This window comes from Hyla sarda, chromosome 7 (genome assembly GCF_029499605.1).
Source record: "Hyla sarda isolate aHylSar1 chromosome 7, aHylSar1.hap1, whole genome shotgun sequence".
In the NCBI taxonomy this organism is placed as follows: domain Eukaryota; kingdom Metazoa; phylum Chordata; class Amphibia; order Anura; family Hylidae; genus Hyla; species Hyla sarda.
The window spans coordinates 31491187-31513772 of record NC_079195.1 but is presented as its reverse complement, the minus strand read 5'-3'; the positions used below and the strand labels follow the sequence as shown (position 1 = coordinate 31513772).

General features: G+C 49.5%; 2 protein-coding genes across 10 annotated transcripts in view; one reads left to right on the top strand and one right to left on the bottom strand.

Moving 5' to 3' along the window:
- SCNN1A (sodium channel epithelial 1 subunit alpha) overlaps positions 1–22586 on the top strand; it is a 244685-nt gene that overhangs the window by 146813 nt on the left and 75286 nt on the right. For all 8 annotated transcript variants that reach the window (XM_056530726.1, XM_056530728.1, XM_056530724.1 and 5 more), the window contains 3 exons: positions 471–779; positions 6546–6810; positions 13225–13415. In XM_056530726.1, the coding sequence (XP_056386701.1) occupies positions 472–779; positions 6546–6810; positions 13225–13415 (764 nt within the window). In that variant the 5' untranslated portion in view covers position 471. The remainder of the gene's footprint in view (positions 1–470; positions 780–6545; positions 6811–13224; positions 13416–22586) is intronic.
- Positions 1–22586, bottom strand: part of LTBR (lymphotoxin beta receptor) — a 214515-nt gene that overhangs the window by 179582 nt on the left and 12347 nt on the right. The gene's annotated exons all lie outside the window — the stretch shown is intronic.

Genomic DNA, 22586 nt, shown 5'->3' with positions numbered 1-22586 from the left:
GGCATACATGTACACCCTGCGCTCACTCCCGTTCTATGACACTTGCTCAGGAGCTGAGCGCACATCATAGCGGGATGGTCCAGGCGGCTCCTCACATCCGATCGGCACTCCAATGCTCCAGGAAGTCATGGCAGGCTGGATCAATGGAGCACCGATAACACTCATCAGTGCTGTGCTATGGCACAGCATTGAGCAGTGTATGCAATCCAGAGATTAAATGTTATACAAAAAAAATAGTTAAAAAAAAAAAGTTGAAAAAATAAAAGTTAAGGAATGAGAATTAACTTTATTAACCTAATAAAAGTTTCACCCCCCCCCCCTTTCTTCCCATTTTTTTTAAATAAAATTATCTAAACAATAATAAACTTAAACATATGTGGTGTCGCCGTGCGCATTGGAAATGTGCTTTATTGTTTGGTTTTCTTTATAATTTTCTAGTAATTTTTATATTTTTTTGCATTTTTTTCCAGGATGTCTTCAGAGGAGAAAGAGAGTAAGGAAGGACTCATCGAATTTTATTCTTCATACCGGGAACTCTTTGAGTTCTTCTGTAACAACACAACCATTCATGGTGCCATCCGGCTGGTGTGCTCCCGAAACAATCGCATGAAAACCGCGTTTTGGCTTGTCTTGTTCCTGGTCACCTTTGGACTCCTATATTGGCAATTTGCGCTTCTTTTTGGACAGTACTTCAGCTACCCAGTGAGCATCACCGTAAATGTCAATTCAGACAAGATGTTTTTCCCGGCTGTGACCGTGTGCACCCTGAATCCGTACAGGTGAGGAAAGAGAGGTGACTTTGTTGAGTATCTCATAGGCAGCAGTGACATTGCCAAAATATAGAAGCTGAAACTATGATGTCACCTCATCCCTTTAATATTCTGGGTTTCTCACTACAACTGCAAATATAATAGGATCAAACTATTCCAGCCAAGCAATTCTCATACAGTAACATCAACCATAGAATTTCCAATACGGTAATACCAGCCACAGCAGTTCCCATATAGCAATGCCAACCAGTTTCTCTCATTTAAGTCCATCCATACCAGTTCCCCTATAGCAATGCCAGGAGCAGCAGTTCTCATTTAGTACTTCAACCAAAATGGCTCCCATGCAATAAAAGACCAGGCATAGCAATGTCTTGTAAAGTACCGTATATATACTCGAGTATAAGCCGACCCGAATATAATCCGAGGCTTCTAATTTCACCCCAAAAACCCTGGAAAAGTTATTGACTCGACTATAAGCCTTGGGTGGGAAATACATCATCCCCCCATGTCATCATCCAGACCCCCGTCATCATTCCCCACCTGTCATCATCCAGACCCCCGTCATTAACACCCCCGTCATTATCACCCTGTCATTAACACCCTTGTCATCATTACCGCCTGTCATCATCACCCTGTCATCATCAACCTGTCATTTTCACCCCCGTCATAATCACCGTCATCCCTCTCATCATCATCCACCCCCCCCCCTTCATCATCATCACCGCCTGTCAATCTCAGTGGTCTTCAACCTGCGAACCTCCAGTTGTTGCAAAACTACAATTTCCAGCATGCCCTGACAGCCATCGGCTGTCCGGGCATGCTGGGAGTTGTAGTTTTGAAACATCTGGAGGTCCGCAGGTTGGAGACCACTGCGGCCTTCGTCATCATCCAGACCCCCCTTTAGTTTTCTACTCATCTCCCCTCGGTGGGAAGGAAGGTTAAGCTGGTCCGGGCCATCTATGCTGCAGGGACCGTCCGGTGGGGAGGGTTAGTCGTTCCGGGCTGTCCATTTTCACCGGGAGGCCCTCTTCTCCGCTCCGGGCTGGCCCCAGTCTAGTGACTGGGACGCCACACAGGGACGCCACACAGGGAGTCCGGGGCAGGTCCGGAGCGGAGAAGAGGGCCTCCCGGTTAAAATGGACAGCCCGGAACGACTAACCCTCCCCACCGGATGGTCCCTGCAGCATAGATGTCCCGGACCAGCTCACCCTTCCTTCCCACCAAGGGGAGGTGAGTAGAATACTAAAGGGGGGGTCTGGATGATGACTAAGGCCGCAGTGGTCTTCAACCTGCGGACCTCCAGATGTTTCAAAACATCGGCTGTCCGGGCATGCTGGAAGTTGTAGTTTTGCAACATCTGGAGGTCCGCAGGTTGAAGACCACTGAGAAGGGATTGACAGGCGGAGAGTTGACTCAAGTATAAGCCGAGGGGAGCATTTTCAGCACGAAAAATCATGCTGAAAAACTCGGCTTATACTCAAGTATATACGGTTAAAAAGTAATAAATATAAACTAATAACATCTGTATACTACTAGCTACAAATTTATAATATTCATTAACATAGTCATATTCTGAAGCACTGTAGAAAGATTGTCACATCGGTCCCTGTGTCCAATGGGGATCCCAATCTAAATTCCAGATTATCCTATCGGGATGTTTTTGGAATGTGATGGGAAACTGGAGACTACCAGTTACAAATAGCAATGATGCACATGCAAGAGTAAGAAGTGCTACTGCAATGGGAGCTGGTAAAGATCAAGGGAATCTGTGATTAGTATCACTCCCACTTACCTGTTGGTACAAACTTGTAGTGGGGGGTGACACTGATGAAAACCATACTTACCTCTCCTTGCTACATGCATCCAGACTACAGTAATCCCAGTCTTCAGTATATGCAAATGAGTGTCTGATCAGAGATCATAAGAAGGGGGGGGGGGGCCAGAATCCCTAATGGTTGAAAGGAACGGTAGATGTGTGCTGCCGCCAGGGTGCGGAGTCTAGTCTTGGGAGGGGCATTATCAGAGTACCATGCGGATGTCGACACGCCCCCTCTCATAGACTTGAGTTGAGGGGGCATGGTGTGACATCACAAGGGGTGTGGCTGTGACGTCACAACACCCACAGCCCGTACCCAGGGTTCAGAACAAAATATTCCGAACGCTGGGGCAGTATAGTACCCTTTAAGTACGCAGCATAGTTCCCCCCACACTAGGTAGGCAGCATAGTTCCCCCACACTAGGTTGTCAGCATAGTTCCCCCACACTAGGTTGTCAGCATAGTTCCCCCACACTAGGTAAACAGCATAGTTCAACCACACTAGGTAAGCAGCATAGTTCAACCACACTTTGTAGGCAGCATAGTTTAACCTCACTAGGTAGGCAGCATAGTTCAACCACAGTAGGTAGGCAGCATACGGTAGTTCCCACACACTAGGTAGGCAGCATAGTTCCCCCACACTAGGTAGGCAGCATACAGTAGTTCCCCCACACTGGGTAGGCAGCATAGTTCCCCCACACAAGGTTGTCAGCATAATTCCCCCACGCTAGGTTGGCAGCATAGTTCCCCCACACTAGGTTGGCAGCATAGTTCCCCCACATTAGGTTGGCAGCATAGTTCCCCCACATAAGGTTGGCAGCATAGTTCCCCCACACTAGGTTGGCAGTATAGTTGCCCCACATGAGGTTGTAGTTCACCCACATTAGGTTGGCAGTATAGTTCCCCCATATTAGGTTGGCAGTATAGTCCCCCCACATTAGGTTGTAAGTACAGTTCCCCCACATTAGGTTTTAGTTCCCCCCACATTAGGGGCAGTGGAGTACCCTTTAAGTACGCAGCATAGTTCCCCACACACTAGGTAGGCAGCATAGTTCCCCCACACTAGGTAGGCAGCATAGTTCCCCCACACTAGGTAGGCAGCATAGTTCCCCCACTCTGGGTAGGCAGCATACGGTAGTTCCCACACACTAGGCAGGCAGCATAGTTCCCTCACACTAGGTAGGCAGCATAGTTCCCCCACACTAGGTAGGCAGCATAGTTCCCCCCACACTAGGTAGGCAGCATAGTTCCCCCACACTAGGTAGGCAGCATAGTTCCCCCACACTAGGTTGTCAGCATAAGCATAGTTCCCCCACACTAGGTAGGCAGCATAGTTCCCCCACACTAGGTAGGCAGCATGGTTCTCCCACACTAGGTTGTCAGCATAGTTCTCCCACGCTAGGTTGGCAGCATAGTTCTCCCATGCTAGGTTGGCAGCATAGTTCCCTCACGCTAGGTTGGCAGCATAGTTCCCCCACGCTAGGTTGGCAGCATAGTTCCCCCATGCTAGGTTGGCAGTATAGTTCCCCCACATTAGGTAGCCATTATAGTTCCCCCACATTAGGTTGGCAGTATAGTTCCCCCACATTAGGTTGGCAGTATAGTCCCCCCACATTAGGTAGGCAGTATAGTTCCCCCACACTAGGTAGGCAGCATAGTTCCCCCACATTAGGTTGGCAGTATAGTTCCCCCACATTAGGTAGGCAGTATAGTTCCCCCACATTAGGTAGGCAGTATAGTTCCCCCACATTAGGTAGGCAGTATAGGTCGCCCACATTAGGTAGGCAGTATAGTTCCCCCTACATTGAGTTGACAGTATGTTCCCCCACATTAGGTTTGCAGTATGTTCCCCCACATTAGGTTGGCAGTGGCCCCACAGATATACAGCCTTCAGCCATATACAGTGTATGGCTGGAGGCTGTATGTCTGTGTACTGCCCCACTTCAGTGTTCTGACCACCGCTCCTCCGATGCAGGGTCATGATCTACCGTTATGACCGGGGGAGCAGTGGTCGGAGCACCGAAGCTGACGTGCCACTGGTAACTTACCATGCACGTGTACTCGCTGCTCCGCTCTGCTCCTATGGGCACAAGCATGGGACGTCAGTGACGTCCCTGCATGTGCTACCTCTTGGCAGTCCCTGCGTTTTTTAAGTTAACACAGGGCCGCAGAAAGGTAACCGGGACATCCTTGTGTCCCAAAAAGATCTTTTGGGACTCAGGGATGTCCTGAATTTGATAGGGAGAAATTAATCCGGGGGAGGGGGGGGGGGCAATTGCGCCCAACAATCGCACGCCCCCCCAGGATCCGGCACTGGCTGCCGCACCATTCAACTCTCTATTGGTCAGATGAAGTCGAGTGCAGCATGCGGGGAATAATTGACCTCCTCCAATTTATGCTACTTTGACCATTGAATCAAAAAAATATATTCACTGTATAGTGCCTAAGTAACAGTGCCATGCAATGTAAATACCACCACAGAGTACTCATATAATGGTGTCAAATAAGAGCTCAACGTCATGTTATCTAATAACATTAACATATATAATATTTCAATAATATTTCCATACAAATAATAATACATTTTCTGACGGCTCCCTGTGCAACCACAGTGGTCACACACACCTCTAGGTCCGGCCCTGTGAATGGGATTGACACTTACTGACAAATAAGATAAGGCATCAAGAACAAATTGTTGGAATGGAAGAAAACTTTATACATGAATGTAATAATGTATGGAAGTGATTACAATATGAAAGCAAAAGGAAAAGTTTATTGGGGAAATCTGTACAATTGAAGGAGATCTTAGTGCACTGTTGGGGTACAAGATGATGCAAGATGAGATATGGTTGGAAATGGAGGCATACAGGTTCCCTATGGCATCCTGCACCACATTTGCCCACAAATGTTGCAGCTGAGCCCATAGATCCTGCACACTCGTAGGCTGCCGAAGCTGTGTCCCCACTGGTCCCATAAATGCTTAATTGCCAATAAATCTGGTGACTAGTAAGGCCAAGGAAATGTTGCCATCTGATTGAGACTTTCCTGAGAAACACTTGCTGCATGCGGGAGACCGTTTTTCTGCAAAACAATTCCAGTTGGAAGACATGAGAGGCGCCACATGTGTCCGCAGGATGTCCTGCACATATGGCTGAGCTGTTAGTGTCCCATATATCACTACTAGGGGTGACCGACTGTCGTATGCGATGGCTTCCCATATCATCACACCAGCAGGGGGCAGTGTTGAAGTGCTCAACACGAGGCCTCCATACTCAAGCCAAACCACCCTTGGGACTTGGATTTGGCACTAAAGACAATACAGTTCCAGTCCATAGCAGTCCTGGTTTCATCATTCAAGACACCACTGCTAACAAAGGTGACGGTGGCTGTGTGTCTATGGTAGGAGGCACCATGACACCAAATATCCTTCTTTGACATGCCTGGAAATGGTCCCGGCAGAGATAGGGAGTCGTGTAATGAAGAAACGGGTGTGTAATGAAGAGACAGGGGTGTGTAATGAAGAGACAGGGGTGTGTAATGACAGGGCCACTCGTGTCTGGATGGTAGACAAGGAAACTGTGGCAGCTGCTTTTTGCTTATTGATGGATCAAACAATCCTCTCTACCGGTGATCTGTCTGGGCTATCAGGAGTGAGTTTCTGAGTGCATCGTAGAGGCATGACTAGCAGTCACAGATCTCTTACCAAGACGTACACTACCCAAAAGTAGCCTCTGAGAGCCTTTATATAGGGCAGCAGGGGAAGCATTTTAACACTATCTTTTGGCAAGACCCAGTGTCTAATCAGACCTTACCTGTAATCATTTACATACAGTATCTGAGGCATAACAAAGCAATCCACCATTTCTCTTTAATTGCATTATATGTGTTGTTGTCAGTGAGTGCATATTTATAGGTTAATGGTCATAATTAACATTATTTGGGTTTCTCCTAATTCTCAGATACCAGGTTATCCTGGAGGACCTGGAACAGCTGGATAGAGATACACAAGAGACCTTATATACTCTGTATGGGTATAATGTTACTGGGGTACAAGGAAGGGTCCCTACAAGTAGAAGGAAACGTGAAGCCAGAGCACCGCTCCGCCACCCTTTTGAAAAAATACCTATTGGAGAAAGTGTTCATAGGCGAGCCAGAAGCGTGGCCACAAATGATAGTGAAGCGGTGGAAGTGAAACGTCGAGATTTTAACTTTGGATTTAAGCTGGTAAGACTATAAAGAGGGACTCCGACCATCAGTTACTTCACCATATAAAAAATCACAGAGGGACCGATTCATTAAAACTGTCTTTGTTGCCCATAGCAACAATCACAACTCAGATTACATGTCTCAGGTTGCTCTGGGAAAACAGCTGAGCTCTGATTGGTTGCTATGGGCAAATCTGACAGTTCTATCCTAAGATTGATAAATCTGCCTCATGTCCTAAAAATGTTCCTGCTCCCACCCCCTTAAAGGGATACTCCACTGGCCAGCGTTCTGATCTAAATGTTCCGAATGCTGTTTTTGCGCTGCGGGGGGTTGGCCATACCCCTCGTGACAAAAATGCCACGCCCCTCAATGCAAGTCAATGGGAGGGGGCGTGACGGCCGTCACACCCCCTCCCATAGACTTGCATTGAGGGGGCGTGGCTATGACAGCACGAGGGACGTGGCCGACCCCCACAGCACAAAAACAGTGTTCGGAACATTTAGTTCCGAACGCTGGCCAGTGGAGTACCCCTTTAATGTTTTCCTTCTGTCTTTAGCTTCTAATACATGCGGTTATACTAAATATAATGCCTAATATAGTGACTGATCTAGAATGTGAGCTCCAGTGTCTGGTCTAAAGTGGCCGATCTAGAATTACTGACCGATCTACAGAGCTTTAACTACTGTGGCTGATCTAGAATGTGTTGCCTTATCAAGCATTTTTGTATTGTTCTGCTCACACACCCTTAAAGGGGTACTCCATTGGCCAGCGTTCGGAAGTAAATGTTCTGAATGCACTGCGGGGGTCTGCCACAACCCTCGTGAAGTCACGGCCAGGCCCCCTCACTGCAAGTTTATGGGAGGGGTGTGACCATGATGTCACGAGGGACATGGCAGACCCTCGCAGGGCGAAAACAGCATTCGGAATATTTATGTCCGAACGCTGGCCAATGGAGTACCCCTTTAACACTTTCCTTCTGTCTTTAGCTTCTACACATGGGTTTAAACTGAATTTTTTTGCCTAACCTAGAGTGCCTGACTAAAGTTTCTGATCTAGAATGTAAGATCTAGTGTCTGATCTAAAGTGGCTGTTCTAGAATGCCTGATTTAGTGTGTTATCTAGTGTCTGATCTAGAATGTTCGATCTAAAGTGCTTGAACGACAGTGGTTGACCTAGAGAGCCTAACTAGAGTGTCTGATCTAAATTTCCTGCCTGTTTCAGAGTGTGTGATCCAGCATCTGATCTATTGTGGCCGATATAGAGTGCTTGATCTAACCAGGGATCTCAAACTCCCGGCCCGCGGGCCGCACGAACGTTTGTGGTCCGCACCAGGGATGTGTGATTTGTATTGCCCGACACCCGGACATGCTGTTCCGGGTGCCGGGCAGAGTCTGATGAGGGATGTCGCGCATGTGACATCCCTCCGCAGACCCGCACAGTAGGACGTCAGTGACGTCACTCGTTATGCCGCCGCTGGAGAGAAGCGCAGGACAGGTAAGGTTGTCTGTGTGTGCATGTGTGGGTGTCTGTCTGTGTGTGTGCAAGTGCGTGTGTGTGTGTGAGTGGGGGGGGGGGGACGACGACAATGCTACCCAATGTGGGGAACCTGCTACTACCTAAAGTGGGGAACCTGCTATTACTTAATGTGGGGAACCTGCTACTACCTAATGTGGGAAACCTGCTACTACCTAATGTGGGGAACCTGCTTCTACCTAATGTGGGGAACCTGCTACTACCTAATGTGGGGAACCTGCTTCTACCTAATGTGGGGAACCTGCTACTACCTAATGTGGGGAACCTGCTACTACCTAATGTGGGGAACCTGCTACCACCTAATGTGGGGAACCTGCTACTACCTAATGTGGGGAACCTGCTACCACCTAATGTGGGGAACCTGCTACCACCTAATGTGGGGAACCTGCTACCACCTAATGTGGGGAACCTGCTTCTACATAATGTGGGGAACCTGCTACTACCTAATGTGGGGAACCTGCTACTACCTAATGTGGGGAACCTGCTACTACCTAATGTGGGGAACCTGCTACTACCTAATGTGGGGAGCCTGCTACTACCTAATGTGGGGAACCTGCTACTACCTAATGTGGGGAACCTACTACTACCTAATGTGGGGAACCTGCTACCACCTAATGTGAGGAACCTGCTACCAACTAATGTGGGAACCTGCTACTACCTACCTAATGTGGGGAACCTGCTGCCTATCTAATGTGGGTAACCTGCTGCCTACCTAATGTAGGAACCTGCTGCCTACCTAATGTGGGGAACCCCCAGAAGTAGCACCCCCATCATCCATCAGCTCATGCTATTACCACACGGGGGTAGGGGGAATGGGGGGGTTGTTGGTGGATGATGGGGGTGTTTCTGGTGGATGATGAGGGGCACATAATGGGGGAATTATATGTGGGGGCGCATGATGGGGGCATTGTTTGTGAGGGGCGCATGATGGGGTCATTATATGTGAGGGGTGCATGATGGGGGCATTATATGTAAGGGACACATGCAGCCCAGCCTCACCCAGCTGCTACCTCCAGTGGCCCCCGGATAATTTGAGTTTGAGACCCCTGATCTAGACTGTGTGATTTTGTGTCTAATCTACAGTGACTGATATAGAGTGCTTGATCTAGAGTTTCTGATCTAGAGTGCCTAACTAAAGTGGCTGAGCTAGATTGTATCATCTTAAAGTATACCTGCCATAGTGCAAAAAAACAAAAAAAATAAAGTGATATGTTACTCAGTACCTAATTCAAATTTTTATGTGTCTAGGACCTATATTTCCCTAACAAATAGCATTTATATCTTGCTCACTTGCTTTGTTTTCTTGCCTTGTGGAGGGGGCGTGTTCATCTCTTTCCCTCACTGTGATGACTCATCTGATCTGAGTCTGGCAGTCTGCAAATCAGTGCACAGTAGTTTTATGCATACATTTTCTATCTGTTCCTAGTAAAGCTGGGTGCTAATAAACATCGCTGTCACTATGTGTGTCATTCAGCTTTCACAGACTCCTGAATGTCTGATCAGCTTCTTTGTCCTTCAGGAGTCAGAGAAAGCCTTGGCTGTTCAAGCATGCTGGGAGTTGTAGTTTTGCAGCAACTGGAGCTGTTGTGTTTATAAAGCACTGTGTTAGAGCAGTGTTGCCTTTAGCTGTTGCAAAACTACAACTCCCAGCATGCCCACACATCATTTGTCTGTAGTTTTGGAAGAGCTGGAGGCACACAGCTGGAGAATACACAGCTCTAAAACAGAGGTTTACAAAGGTTGTACCCCCGGCTGTTGCAAAACTACAACTCCCATGATGGGAGTTGTAGTTTAGGTACAGCTGAAGGCTATAATGGTGCAATGGTGATCTCCTATACTGGATACCAACACACTTTACAGTGCATAAAGACAGATGACCCCTAGAGGCGGCTATTTTCATTTTTTATTTTTTAGTAAAATTGACTTTTTTTTTAAATAAATGTATATTTATAAAAGTCATCTTATGAGTAGTACTACAAAATATAAAAAGTTTTTCATAATGACAGTGCCTCTTTAAATGTTCCTGCTTGTACCCCCTTAAAGGGGTACTCCGGTGGAAAACTTTTTTTTAAATGAACTGGTGCCAGAAAGTTAAACAGATTTGTAAATTACTTCTATTAAAAAATCTTAATCCTTTTAGTACTTTTTAGCAGCTGTATGCTACAGAGGAAATTATTTACTTTTTGAATGTATTTTTTGTCTTGTCCACAGTGCTCTCTTGCTGACACCTCTGTCCGTGTCAGGAACTGTCCAGAGTAGCATAGGTTTACTATGGGGATTTTCTCCTGCTCTGGACAGTTCCTGATACGGGCATCAGGTGTCAGCAGAGAGCACTGTGGACAAGATAAAAAAGAAATTAAAAAAATAAAGATTTTCCTCTGTAGTATACAGCAGCTAGGGGTGTGAATCGCCAATACCAGTGTGTTCGAATCACGATACCAGTGTGGCGATTCGATATATCCTGTTATATTGCGATACCGTCTAGGTGAAGATACATCGCGATATATCCCAATTCTGTCTAAAAAAAAACAATGTCTTTTACACTTTTATTAAAACTTTATTTTTATTTTTTATACACTTTATTAGTCTTTTAGGAATCATTACATTCCTCAGACAGATGAATTAGAGGGGCAAGCTGTGCATAACTAGCTTGCCCCCTGACTGGTGAGCAGTTAAGGGGTTAAAAAATCTACAGGCAAGGTTTTTAGCCCCCTCCCCCGCCTGTAAAAACTTATTGGTAACTATAGTGGTATGTCCCATGGGTGGGGGGGAAGGAGTGCACCAATCAGGGGTTTAATAGTTTCCTGGGCTTTCAGGGGCCCTCCCCTGGGTATTTATAGCTGGGGTGCCTCCCTTCCCCCCTCAATCTGCCCAGGACCCGGAGTTTTGCCCTCCCTCCCTTTTTGTATCTCTGTTTATTGTAAGTCACAGCTTGGCGGTAAGAAGACGGTGAAAGCGGGGTCAACCCGGGGTAGACCTCCACACAGGACAGTGTGGCAGCACCTCTCGGGTTGGTAAGAAGCCAATCGGTGTCTTTGTTACAGTTAAATTGTTATTTATATAAGTAATTTTATAAATAAAGCTGTGGCCGATCCCCACCCATAAAAAAGTTGAATTGTTGTTGTGTCAGTTATTATTTAATTATTTATTGTAGTAAGGGGGAGGGGTAGTTATAGCCTGCTAGGAGCTAATTGGGTCTCAACAGTCAGAGTTCTATTGAACTCCATTGATCTGCGATCCATTGATAGAGCCTGGTCCAGCCAGGATCTATCAATGACAGAGCCACGGAGAGCAGGGAAGCTCTCTGTGGCTACCTCCACAGTGGATCGCCCGCCCGCGGGGGGGGCGATCTAGCCCACCAGGGAGCATTCACATGTCCCTTTAGACGCCGCTGTCAGCTTTGACAGCGGCGATCTAAAGGGTTAATAGCCAGCTGCTGGCTATTAGCGGCGGCCCCCGGCTACTGAGAACAGCCGGGGGCTGCAGAGTATGGAGCGGGCAGGAGTCCGGAGCCCGCTCCATACACCCCTCTGAGCGCCGCATGCTGGATATTAGCGGCGGTGATGCATCAGCGGGCCCCGGCTACTGAAATCAGCCAGGGGTCGCAGAGTACGGAGCGGGCACGAGTCGGAGCCCGCTCCGTACACCCAGAGCGCCGCCGCGTCAGATCCGGCCTGCCAGTATCGCGAAGTGAAAAATCGCGATAATCGCCCGAATCGATTTTTTTCTTACATCCCTAACAGCAGCTGATAATTACTGGAAGGATTAAGATTTTTTTTAATAGAAGAAAGAAATCTGTTTAACTTTCTGGCACCAGTTCATAAAAAAAAAAAAATAAATACGTTTTCCACCCTTTAATGTTTTTGCTATGTGTTTAGCTTCCAATACATGGGTTTACATTGGAATAAATGCCTAATCTAGAGTGCCCGATCTTGGATTGTCTGACCTAGAATGTGAGATCTAGTGTCTAATTTAAAGTGGCTGATCTAGAGAACATGATTTAGAATGTCTGATCCAGAGTGACCGATCTACAGTGCTTGAACTACAGTGTCTGATCTAGATTGCCTGAATTAAAGTGCCCGACCCAGAGTTTGTGATCAAGTGTCTGATCTATTTTGGCATATTTAGAGTGACTGATCTAGAATTCCTGATCTAAAGTGCATGATCTGGATCAGTGTTTCCAGATCAATGTGGCTCCAGCTGTTGCAAAACTACAACTCCTAGCATGCCCGGACAGCCGAAGGCTGTCCGGGCATGCTTGGAGTAGTAGTTTTGCAACAGCTGGAGTCACACTGGTTTGGAAACACTAATCTAGACTGCGTGATCTAGTATCTGATCTAGAGTGTCTGATCTACCGCTAGACGACACACGCTCTTTACTAAGAGCCAGGGTCCCGTTTCAGAGATTGCGGGGTCCCATCGGTCGGAACCCCCCCCCCCCCCCCCATATTAATTGATTTTGGCTGGAGTTCTCCTTTAAGGTGATGAAAGCATGTAAAGCAATTGGTATCTAAACCATAATTGATGGAACTCCCCAACAGGGCTTTTTGCCACTCTAGGCGAAAGCTAATTTTGCCGCCTCTTGACCCCGCCCTTTGGCTCCGCTGAAGTTGCAGATTATTATGGAACCGGGTAAGAGGGGATTGCAACAGTGGTGCTGGCTGGGCGGGGGCTGGGCGGGTGCTTTGGATGTGCTGGCTGGCTACTAACTTTCTTGCAGAGGGCAGAGTGACGCCCCCCATCAAGAGGGTGCTGTAGGCAGCTGCCTATTTTGCCTAAAGCCAGAACCTGCCCTGCTCCCCAAAGCCTAGACACATCTACAAAGAATCATTTCAGTATCTAAAGTTTTGAAATATTGACTTTTCCCATAGACTTACTGGAAATATGTTTTTACTCCTAGTGTAATGAAACAGGAGGAGACTGTTTTTATAAGACCTACAGCTCAGGAGTAGACGCTATCCGGGAATGGTATCGCTTTCAGTACATTAACATCCTGGCTAGGGTGCCCATTCAAGAAAATATCGAAGAGGCACAACTGGCCAACTTCATATTTGCCTGCAGATTCAATGAGGAGCACTGTCTGAATGAGGGGTAAGTAGTGGGACCATGACTGTAACAGGACTTCTGTCTTTTGCATTTTGTGCATACACTGTAAGAGTGGGTTCACACTACGATTTTACTGTTCGGGAACTGGATCCGGCTGGGGGGGGGGGGGTGGGAGCGAAAACCGGGCGCTCCCGTATCCCAGCCGGACCCGGCCCGTAGCTAATTCATTTCAATGAGCCGACCAGAGTCAAACGGTGACTCCGGTCGGCTCATTTTTGCCCCGTATCCGGTTTTCTGACCGGACCTAAAACCGTGGTATGCCGGTTTTAAATCAGGCAAACGCTGTGAAATTGAGCCCGGACATCTTGCCAGATCTAGAAAAGTTTCTTATAATGACTAGCAGCCAGAAGAAGGCCAGAAGGTTAGAAGTGAGTGCCCAGAAGGGTAAAGTCAGGGCTGGTGCTAGGATTTTTGCCACCCTAGGCGAAAGCCAATTTTGCCGTCCCTTGACCCCACCCATTTGCTTCACCTCCACCTTCCTACTGGGGTGACACACTGTAACAAACCCCTCCTCACGCGACAATGGTTCTGGCTGGGCGGGTGCTTCGGATGAGCGGCGGGTGCTTCAGATGTTGGCTGGTTGCTAACTTTCTTACATCAAGCAGAGCAGTGCCCCCATCAAGAGGGCGCTCTACACAGAACCGGCCCTGGGTTCAGATAGTGGGTTCAAAAGTGCAGTGCATGTAATGTACTTTCACTCAGCAGGTTACAGCACCCAGGGGTCACCTCTCCCTGGAGATTTCTGCACCTTGACTCTAGTCTTATCCCTTGGAAGAAGAGATATGCAAAGCAGCTCTCTCACACCACCATCTCCAGTTAGCTTACCCTTAAAGTCAGTATTTCACTCCAACTAGAAGTCTTAGAACATGACAGGGAAATTAACCCACGTCAGAAGTAAAGAATATCCATCTTTAGACATCTGTAACAGGGTTATTGCCCTTTTGGTCCCATGATAATAGGCCTCTCACCAGCCGCAGTGCTCAGTACTATCCAAGGGCAATAAACCCAAAACAGCTGTCTACAGATGGACATTCTTTCCTTCTGGAGAGATATCTAGCTTGGCATACATTTCAAGTTGTGGTATGGGGTGTGAGATGCAGGGCAGATGGAATTACCCTAGGGGCAGAAGGCATTAACCCCTTGTATTCATGACGCCAGGGCATGGTTTATCCTCAATACCATCCAAAGGTATGCTGCTGGATCCTGGGCTGGGCAGGGGGGCAATAATGACTCCGACGCCAAGTTACAGACAACGGTAGCTTTACTAGTGGTTTTGGACAATTTAGTGCAGGCCACATTGACTTGACAATAGATGACAGTGACTGACTTGACTGGAGACAGACTAAGCTGTGACTGTAGTTACTTGTAGACTTGTAGCTTGTGATTAGAGATGAGCGAACTTACAGTAAATTCGATTCGTCACAAACTTCTCGGCTCGGCAGTTGATGACTTTTCCTGCATGAATTAGTTCAGCTTTCCGGTGCTCTGGTGGGCTGGAAAAGGTGGATACAGTCCTAGGAAAGAGTCTCCTAGGACTGTATCCACATTTTCCAGCCCACCGGAGCACCTGAAAGCTGAACTAATTCATGTAGGAAAAGTCATCAACTGCCGAGCCAAGAAGTTCGTGACAAATCGAATTTTCTGTAAGTTTGCTCATCTCTACTTGTGGCTGTAGACTTGACTTGAGGCTCATATGACTCCAGACTCTTAGGCTCGACTGCACCTCAGCAAAGACTCAGGCACTAAGAGAGAGAAGAGACACCTCCCAGGGCTTTTATGGGGAAGACTCTGGTGGGGTCCCATTGGTCACCCTAATGTCACCTGGTCACTGATACCCCCTGGATAACAATCACATGACAACTGGTGATCACATGTTAACCTTTCTTAAAGATACAAGATTCTTATATACATAACATAGGGGATAATATACAATTACAGTAGAACAGATGCAGGAGGGGACCAGGGGACACTGCAAGGAGGCTACTTGATAGGGCAGCAAGGGTACGGGGTAACAACTCCCGTACTGGGACACCACATAGTCATGTTCTAAGATTCTGACACACTGACTTTAAGGGAAAGCTTCATAAAATACATTTCCCCAGTCAAGTGGCTGCACGCAAGCCTAAGATCACAATACACAATGTCAAGCAGAGGCTGGAGCAGCAGTGTAAAGCACAGATTCCTGACCTTTAACCCCATCAAAGATGATTTGGAATGCGGATAAAAGCCAGATCTATTGTCTAACATCAGTGCCTGACCTCACAATTGCCCTTTGGTTGGATGTGCACATGTTCTCAGACTTCCTAAAACAATAAAATAGAGGCTGTTAAAGGGGTACTCCCATGGAAAACATTTTTTTCAACTGATGCCAGAAAGTTAAACAGATTTGTAAATTACTTCTATTAAACAATCTTAATCCTTCCAGTACTTATCAGCTGCTGTATGCTCCACAGGATGTTGTATTTCTTTCTGGAGTTCTTTTCTGTCTGACCACAGTGCTCTCTGCTGACACCTCTGTCCATGTCAGGAACTGTCCAGAGCAGGAGAGGTTTGCTATGGGGATTTGCTCCTACTCTGGACAGTTCCTGACATGGACAGAGGTGTCAGCAGAGAGCACATCCTGTAGTCCAGAGGAGTTCTGTGTGAGAAGCTGTCGGGTGTGTCTCGTTTGAGCTCCAGACATCCAGAGAAGCAGCATTTTACATCGAGGCTTTCCCAGGGGTGTGGCAGGCTCCCTGGGAGAACTTTCCTGCATGGAGCCTCAGGCCTCCATTCCCCGTTCTTCAAGGCTGGCGGGGGGTGGAGAGAAAACTGCTACAGCCATTGTTCCAGCCGGAGGCAGAAGATCCAGCAGAGTCTGCAGCAATGCAAGCTCTGCTCATCAGGCAACAGGTGCCAGCCAGAGATCTGGTGGTGGAAGGAAAACAAGGAGGAAGAGTTTGGAGATGTGGGCTGAAAGAGGCCCCAAAGAATCAAGTGAGACCTACTGCTCCCGCATGGCCGCACGCTTTGCGGAATACGACAGCTGCAGTAAAGAGCTCAGGCTTGCAAGAGAAGATCTGCGTGGGACTCAGAGTCTGGCAAACTCTGGGTCCAGGAGAAGCAAGCCTGAGCTGAAGAAAAGGATCACAGCCCTGAAAGCCCAGATTGCCAAGCTGGAGGAGAGAAAGGCAGAGATCCTGGAGGGCAGCGGTCTCCTAAGAGAGAAGCTGGCAAATGATGAAAGGTTTGCCGCCATGAAATCCCCAGGTAAGGTGGAGGTTGAGGTGGATGATGGGGAGAGTAGTGGCGGTGAAGATAGTGAGGATGGCAGTGAAGGAGTTAAGGAGAAGGTAGAGGAAGGAGCGCATGTGGTGGAGGATGCTGTGTCTGTTCCTATGCCCTGTGACACCCAGGACAGCTACATAGAGCCGGCCCAAGTGGCGCTCCCTGTGACTGACAGTGAGGAGGACGATGTGGAGAGTGAGGCTGGGGGTTTATTGAGGGCAATTGTCATGCAGGAATCCCCAGTCCACCTCCAGAATTTCACCTTCGGTGAAGATCAGTGCGAGGATGGAAAAGTCAGGCGTAAAGCAAAGAAGCAGAAGACCCAACAATCTGTGCAGTACATGTTCGTACCTTTCCAGCAGTCTGGGTCAGCTGCAAAGCTGGTTCAGGCTGCTGAGCCCCCCAAACTGCAAGACGCCGTTCCTGTGGTGGAGCGGGGCCAGCAAGGGGGGTACAGAATGGCGTCTGAAATGGCTATGGACGCAATAGATGTGAAGCCCACCCGTCCTGCCGGTAGGGAAGGGCAGGATGGGCTCATGTTGGGCAACTCTGGCGCTGCTGGGACGCCCCAGGGTGGCGGGGGGCATGTCCAAATGCCAGAGAAGAGCTATGCTGCCGTGTGCTTGGGGGGCGGTTCCCCGAGTGCTGTGGGCACTACCGACGCTGCTGGGTACTCTCCTGTGAGGGGGGGGGGAGTGTCTGGGCGTCGGAAGCAGAGAAAGGTCGGTCCGTGTGCTCGGGGGGCGGTACCCCGAGTACTGTGGTTTCTGCGGGCGCTGCAGGGCACTCCTCTGTGAGGGGGGAGAGTGTCCGGGCGTCAGTGTCATCAGCAGAGCCTGAGCGGTCGGGCAAGCCTAGTGGTGGCATTGTGGGAGGAGCTGGGGTGCGCCCGGTGGGGCAGCCCCAGACTCAGGTGGTAACATCGCCTATGAAGGAGGAGCCATCAGCGTTGACCCCAGCGGCAGCTAAGCCAGCAAGAAAACCTGTATTAAAACCGGTGGTACTACAGGTCCCAGCCAGCCCAGGATATGTTAGGCAGGAAGTGAGTGCAGGTTGTGAGAATGATGGGGGTGGTAGTGTTGTGATTGGGAGGAGTGCCAGTGGAGTGAATGATGGTGGGAGTAGTGGTGGTGTGAATGCAACATCTGGTATGGATGATGGGAGTTGTGGTGTGAATGGTGCTCCTGGGTGTGGGTCTGGTCCGGCTGCCCCCCCGGCAGTGACTGCTCCTAGGAGCTATGCCAGTGTTGCTGCCGGGGATTCGGTGGGGTCCCCATCTCCGTCCGGCCCCAGGGGTTACTTGCAACAGCGCCTCCTGGAGGCTCTGCGTAGGGGCGACAGGTCGATCCAGGTAGAGGGAAGGGGTGAGGTCGACCTGTCTTTCTGGATAGAGAGGCACGGTTTGGGGGCTTTCCGAGAGCAGAATGGGGAGGTGGTCTGGTCCCTCCCGACACCCGGGCAGGACAATAACCGTAGGAATGTGGTCCGTCTGATTTGGAGGGGCGAGGATGCGTGCCCGTCTCGCGCTAAAGTGGTTGAGCTCCTCCTCTAGATGGAATTCAGGGCGAGTGACATCTTTGCCCTGATCCACCCCTACGGTTCGTCTGAGTTTAACGTCAGTTTCGTTCGGCCGGAGGGTCTCGAACTCTTCTGGTCAAACTACGAAGTGGCGAAGAACGAGCCCGGCTGGCGGGATTTTGCTGTAAAGGCGATTTCCCGTCAGAACTCAGTCAAGAAAGTGACAGTTTTGACCCGTAATGAGTCACTTTCTTGTTATGACATCATGACCTGGCTCGGTCGATATAGGGATGTGACGGACATGCCCAAGAAAAATTTGGATGAGCACGGGATCTGGTCCGGGGCCTGGACGTTTTCCGTCAAACTCAAACGTTCAGGTAGTACAGTTGCCCACATTCCGTCAGCCGCCTTCCTTGGACGTGACAGGATCCAGGTCTTCTACCAGGGGCAGCCTAAGGTCTGTCACATGTGCGGCAGCCCCACCCATTTTAGCGCAGCCTGTACTGTACAGGTCTGTGCTTTGTGTGGTGGGGTGGGTCATCTGGCCGCATCCTGTAGGCAGATTCGGTGCCACCTGTGTGGTGTCCTCGGGCACCCTTTCAGCCGTTGTCCGAGTGCTTTCGCCCGTGCTGCGACTGCTCCGGCCGGGGAGAGCTGTGAAGTTGCCTCGGCTGGGGAGGATACGAGCAGGGATGGGGGCACAACAGGGCTAGTGACGAGGATAAAGGGCCCCGCCAAACTAAGGCGGGAGGAAACTCGTAGGAGGAATAGGGAGCTGGAGAGTGCCCAGGTGACTGGGGTAGCTCCGGCCCCTGTTCCTGAAGCTGGCCCTGTAACCACTGAAGCTCTGGGGGAGAATGTGCTGAATGAGGAGATCAGGAGGCTGCGCAGAGAGGAAGGCAATATGGCCGACCCTTCCGATTCCTCCCACTATGAAAGTGTGGATGAGGAGAGTGGGGAGAGGCCAAAAAAGAAAGACAAGGGCAAAAGGAAAGGGAGAAAGAAGAGGTCGGAGCCCTCTGTTAAGCCTTGTACTACGGGCCAGGTCCAAAACGGAAGCCTGACTGCCCCCCTCTGATTGACCTGTCAAACCGATACCTCGTCCTCGATACCATCTCCTCCCCCTCCTTGGAGGGGGAAGGTGAGGGCGGGGTGCCTAGGGTGAGAGAGCCTCTGGGGGGAACTGGGCCCTGTCCTGTGGAGGCACCTTCCTCGGAGGGCAGGGCTAGACTGGGGCCGGACGGAGACGGGGACCCCATGGACCAATCAGAGTCTAAGAAAAGGTCGAAAAGTGGTCCTGCCCTTTCCTCTTCTTCAGGGGATGAGGGGGCAAAAAAGAAGGGGAAGCAGAAGTAAAGGTGTGGCCGTCTAACTCAATCACCAATGATGGCGGCACTCACCCCATTGACGCTGGCATCTATTAACTGTGCCAGTATAAAGTCGGATACGGCTAGATTCGCAGCCTTCGATTTTCTCGGCCGTGTTGAAGCCGACATTTTCCTTTTACAGGAGACCAGGTTGTCAGATCTAGCCTCTCTGGTGAAAGCCAGAAGAGAGTGGAGGCGCGGGCCCTCCCACTGGTCTCTTGCGGCTGAGCCGTATAGTGGGGTGGCGGTCCTTTTTACCACTCCGGTTGAATGCAGACGGGTTATTGAGTTAGAAATGGGGAGGTGCCTGATCTTAGATGTCCTCATGAAGGGACAAGAGCTCCGGCTCATAAACATCTATGCCCCACAAACAAAGCTGGGCCGTAAAAATCTCTTTATGAGGATTAAGCCCTTCCTTTTTACTAGCCGGCTGGTGATCTTTGGAGGGGACTTCAATAATGTCACAAGGTCCCAAGATAGGAGAGGCTCCAACGGTCCGCTGGATTGCGATAGTGTGGCCCTTAATAATATAGTTAGGGAAGCTCGCCTAGAGGATGCCCACATCCGGAGCCCCTCAGGCCACGCGGGTTTCACCTATCATCAAGGTAGTCGCAGGTCTAGGATAGACAGGTTTTATTTAAAGGAGGAAGCCGTCTCTTCCGCAGTGTCCGTGGTTGAGGTGGAGTTCTCTGATCACTGTATGATTTTGTTTTCCCTGAATGTTTCAGAGACCCCCCGGATGAGTAAAGGTTATTGGAAGCTGAATTCGTCCCTCCTGGAGGAAGCGGAGATAAGACAGTCCTTTGAGGATTTTCTTCAGAGTCAGGTACCTTTACTGGGCCTTTGTAGTAGTAAGTCAGAGTGGTGGGAGATATTCAAGAAGCAGGTTGCGGGGTTCTTCCGCCAGCTCTCGAGCCTCAGGTCCCTGAATAGGTATCGCCTGTATCAGAGTCTGAGGAGGAAACTCGAGTTTCTTGTCTCGACTGGAGGTAGTCGTGATGATATCTCCAGAGTGAAGTCCTTGCTGATGAGGTGTCAGTACGATAGGCACGCATCTTTGGTTTTTGAGAGGGATTACGGGAAGTACTGCTCGCCCGACCCTTACAAGAACTGCAAGATGTCAGTGAGTAGTAAAGTAGTCTCAGGACTGGTTGATAGTACAGGATCTCTGAATCGGTCCAGATCAGGGATCCTGGAGGTCGTCAGATCCTTCTACTCACACCTCTTGGGGAGGAAGGATCTAGATCGAGACAGGATGTCGGTTTTCCTGGCTGAAGCCATTCCTGAGCCAGGGGTAGACCCCTCTCTTGATGTTTTGGCAGAAGATATCAGGGAAGAGGAAGTGAGACTGGCGATCGAGGGGCTCGCCCCCAAGAAGTCGCCAGGTCCAGATGGCTTAACATCCGAGTGGTATAAGACCTTTAAGGAGTCTTTAGCTCCCCTCTTGACCAAGGTATTCAATGAGTGTCTCTCCTCGGACACTCTGCCAAAGTCAATGAGGAGGTCAGCCCTGATTCTTCTCCCAAAAGGTAAAGATCCTAGCCGTGTTGAGAATTGGAGGCCCATAGCTCTTCTCAATACGGACATGAAGCTTCTGGCCAAGATACTGTTTAATCGGCTGGTGAAGTTTGCACCCCGGCTCCTTTCGGGGGCTCAGCACTGCTCTGTTCCAGGCCGAAGCACCTTAAGTGCTGTCCTCAGTGTCAGGGAGGCAGTGGAGCGGAGTAGTGCGGGTCTCTGGAAGGGGTACTTGCTGTCCTTGGATCAGGCCAAAGCATTTGATCGGGTGAACCACGAGTACCTCTGGTCCGTCCTCCTGAGATATGGCTTACCGAGTACTTTTGTGAATTGGCTTAAGATCTTGTATGCCGGGGCAGAGAGTTTCCCACTGGTGAACGGGTGGTCTGGCCGCTCTTTTGAGGTGGGGTCCGGAGTCCGTCAGGGTTGTCCTTTGAGCCCGCTTTTATACGTGTTCTCGATTGATCCCTTCGTCCGTAGAGTAGATCGTGGGCCGTTGGCGGGAGTCGGGATGAGTCTGGTGGAGCTGGATGTCACCCAGAGAGTGGTGGCGTACGCTGATGATGTCACTATTTTCGTCTCCTCGAGGGAGGAGGTCGATGTGGTGATGTCAGAGGTGGAGCACTACTCGGAGGCATCCGGGTCCAAGATCAACCGGGAAAAGTGTGAAAGTCTCTGGCTGGGAGGGGGGGATCCCACATTTGATCTCCCGGACACCCTCCCAGGGCCCCAAGACTCAGCAAAAATTCTGGGCATCACATTCGGCCAGGATGATTATCCCACCAAAAACTGGGACGGTAAGCTCCATGATGCCACTCACAGGGTGAACCAGTGGAAGGGTTGGTCTATGACTCTCAGAGAAAGGGTACACCTGATCAAATCGTACCTGCTCCCCTTGTTTATCTATCTGGGCAGTGTATGTATCTTGCCAGAGGCTTACTACACTAGGGTCTACAGCCTGTTTTTCCAACTGTTATGGGGGAACAGGTTGAACCTAGTCAAGAGGGAGGTTACGTACCGTACGAGGAGACTAGGGGGTTTATCTATGGTAAACCCTGTGGTGTTCTTAACAAACACCTTCTTGAAAGCTAACATCTCTAACCTCTGGAAAGAGAGGGCTTCTCCGTGGGTACTCTCCTGCAGGGAATGGTTTCGGGCTTTCTTCCAGGAATGGGAGAGAGGAGGGCAAGTGAAGGACCTCCGTACACCCCATGGATATCTTCCGGTCTGGGAGTGTGGGAGATCAGGACCCAGTCAAGGCAGTTCCTTGACAAACGGGTTCTGTTGACCCACTTCCAGAAGCCTCTGGCGCTCAGGGACTGCCCAGGTCGGGATATGAGGGTGGGGTTGTATCTTTTAAACTTGAAAAGGATCCCCAGAAGTTTTGGGACTTGGCCTGGCGCTGCTTTCAGGGGAAGCTAGGTGTAAGGGACAACCTGAAGTACAGGAACTCTGATGACCGGGGGTGTCCCCGAGAAGAGTGTGT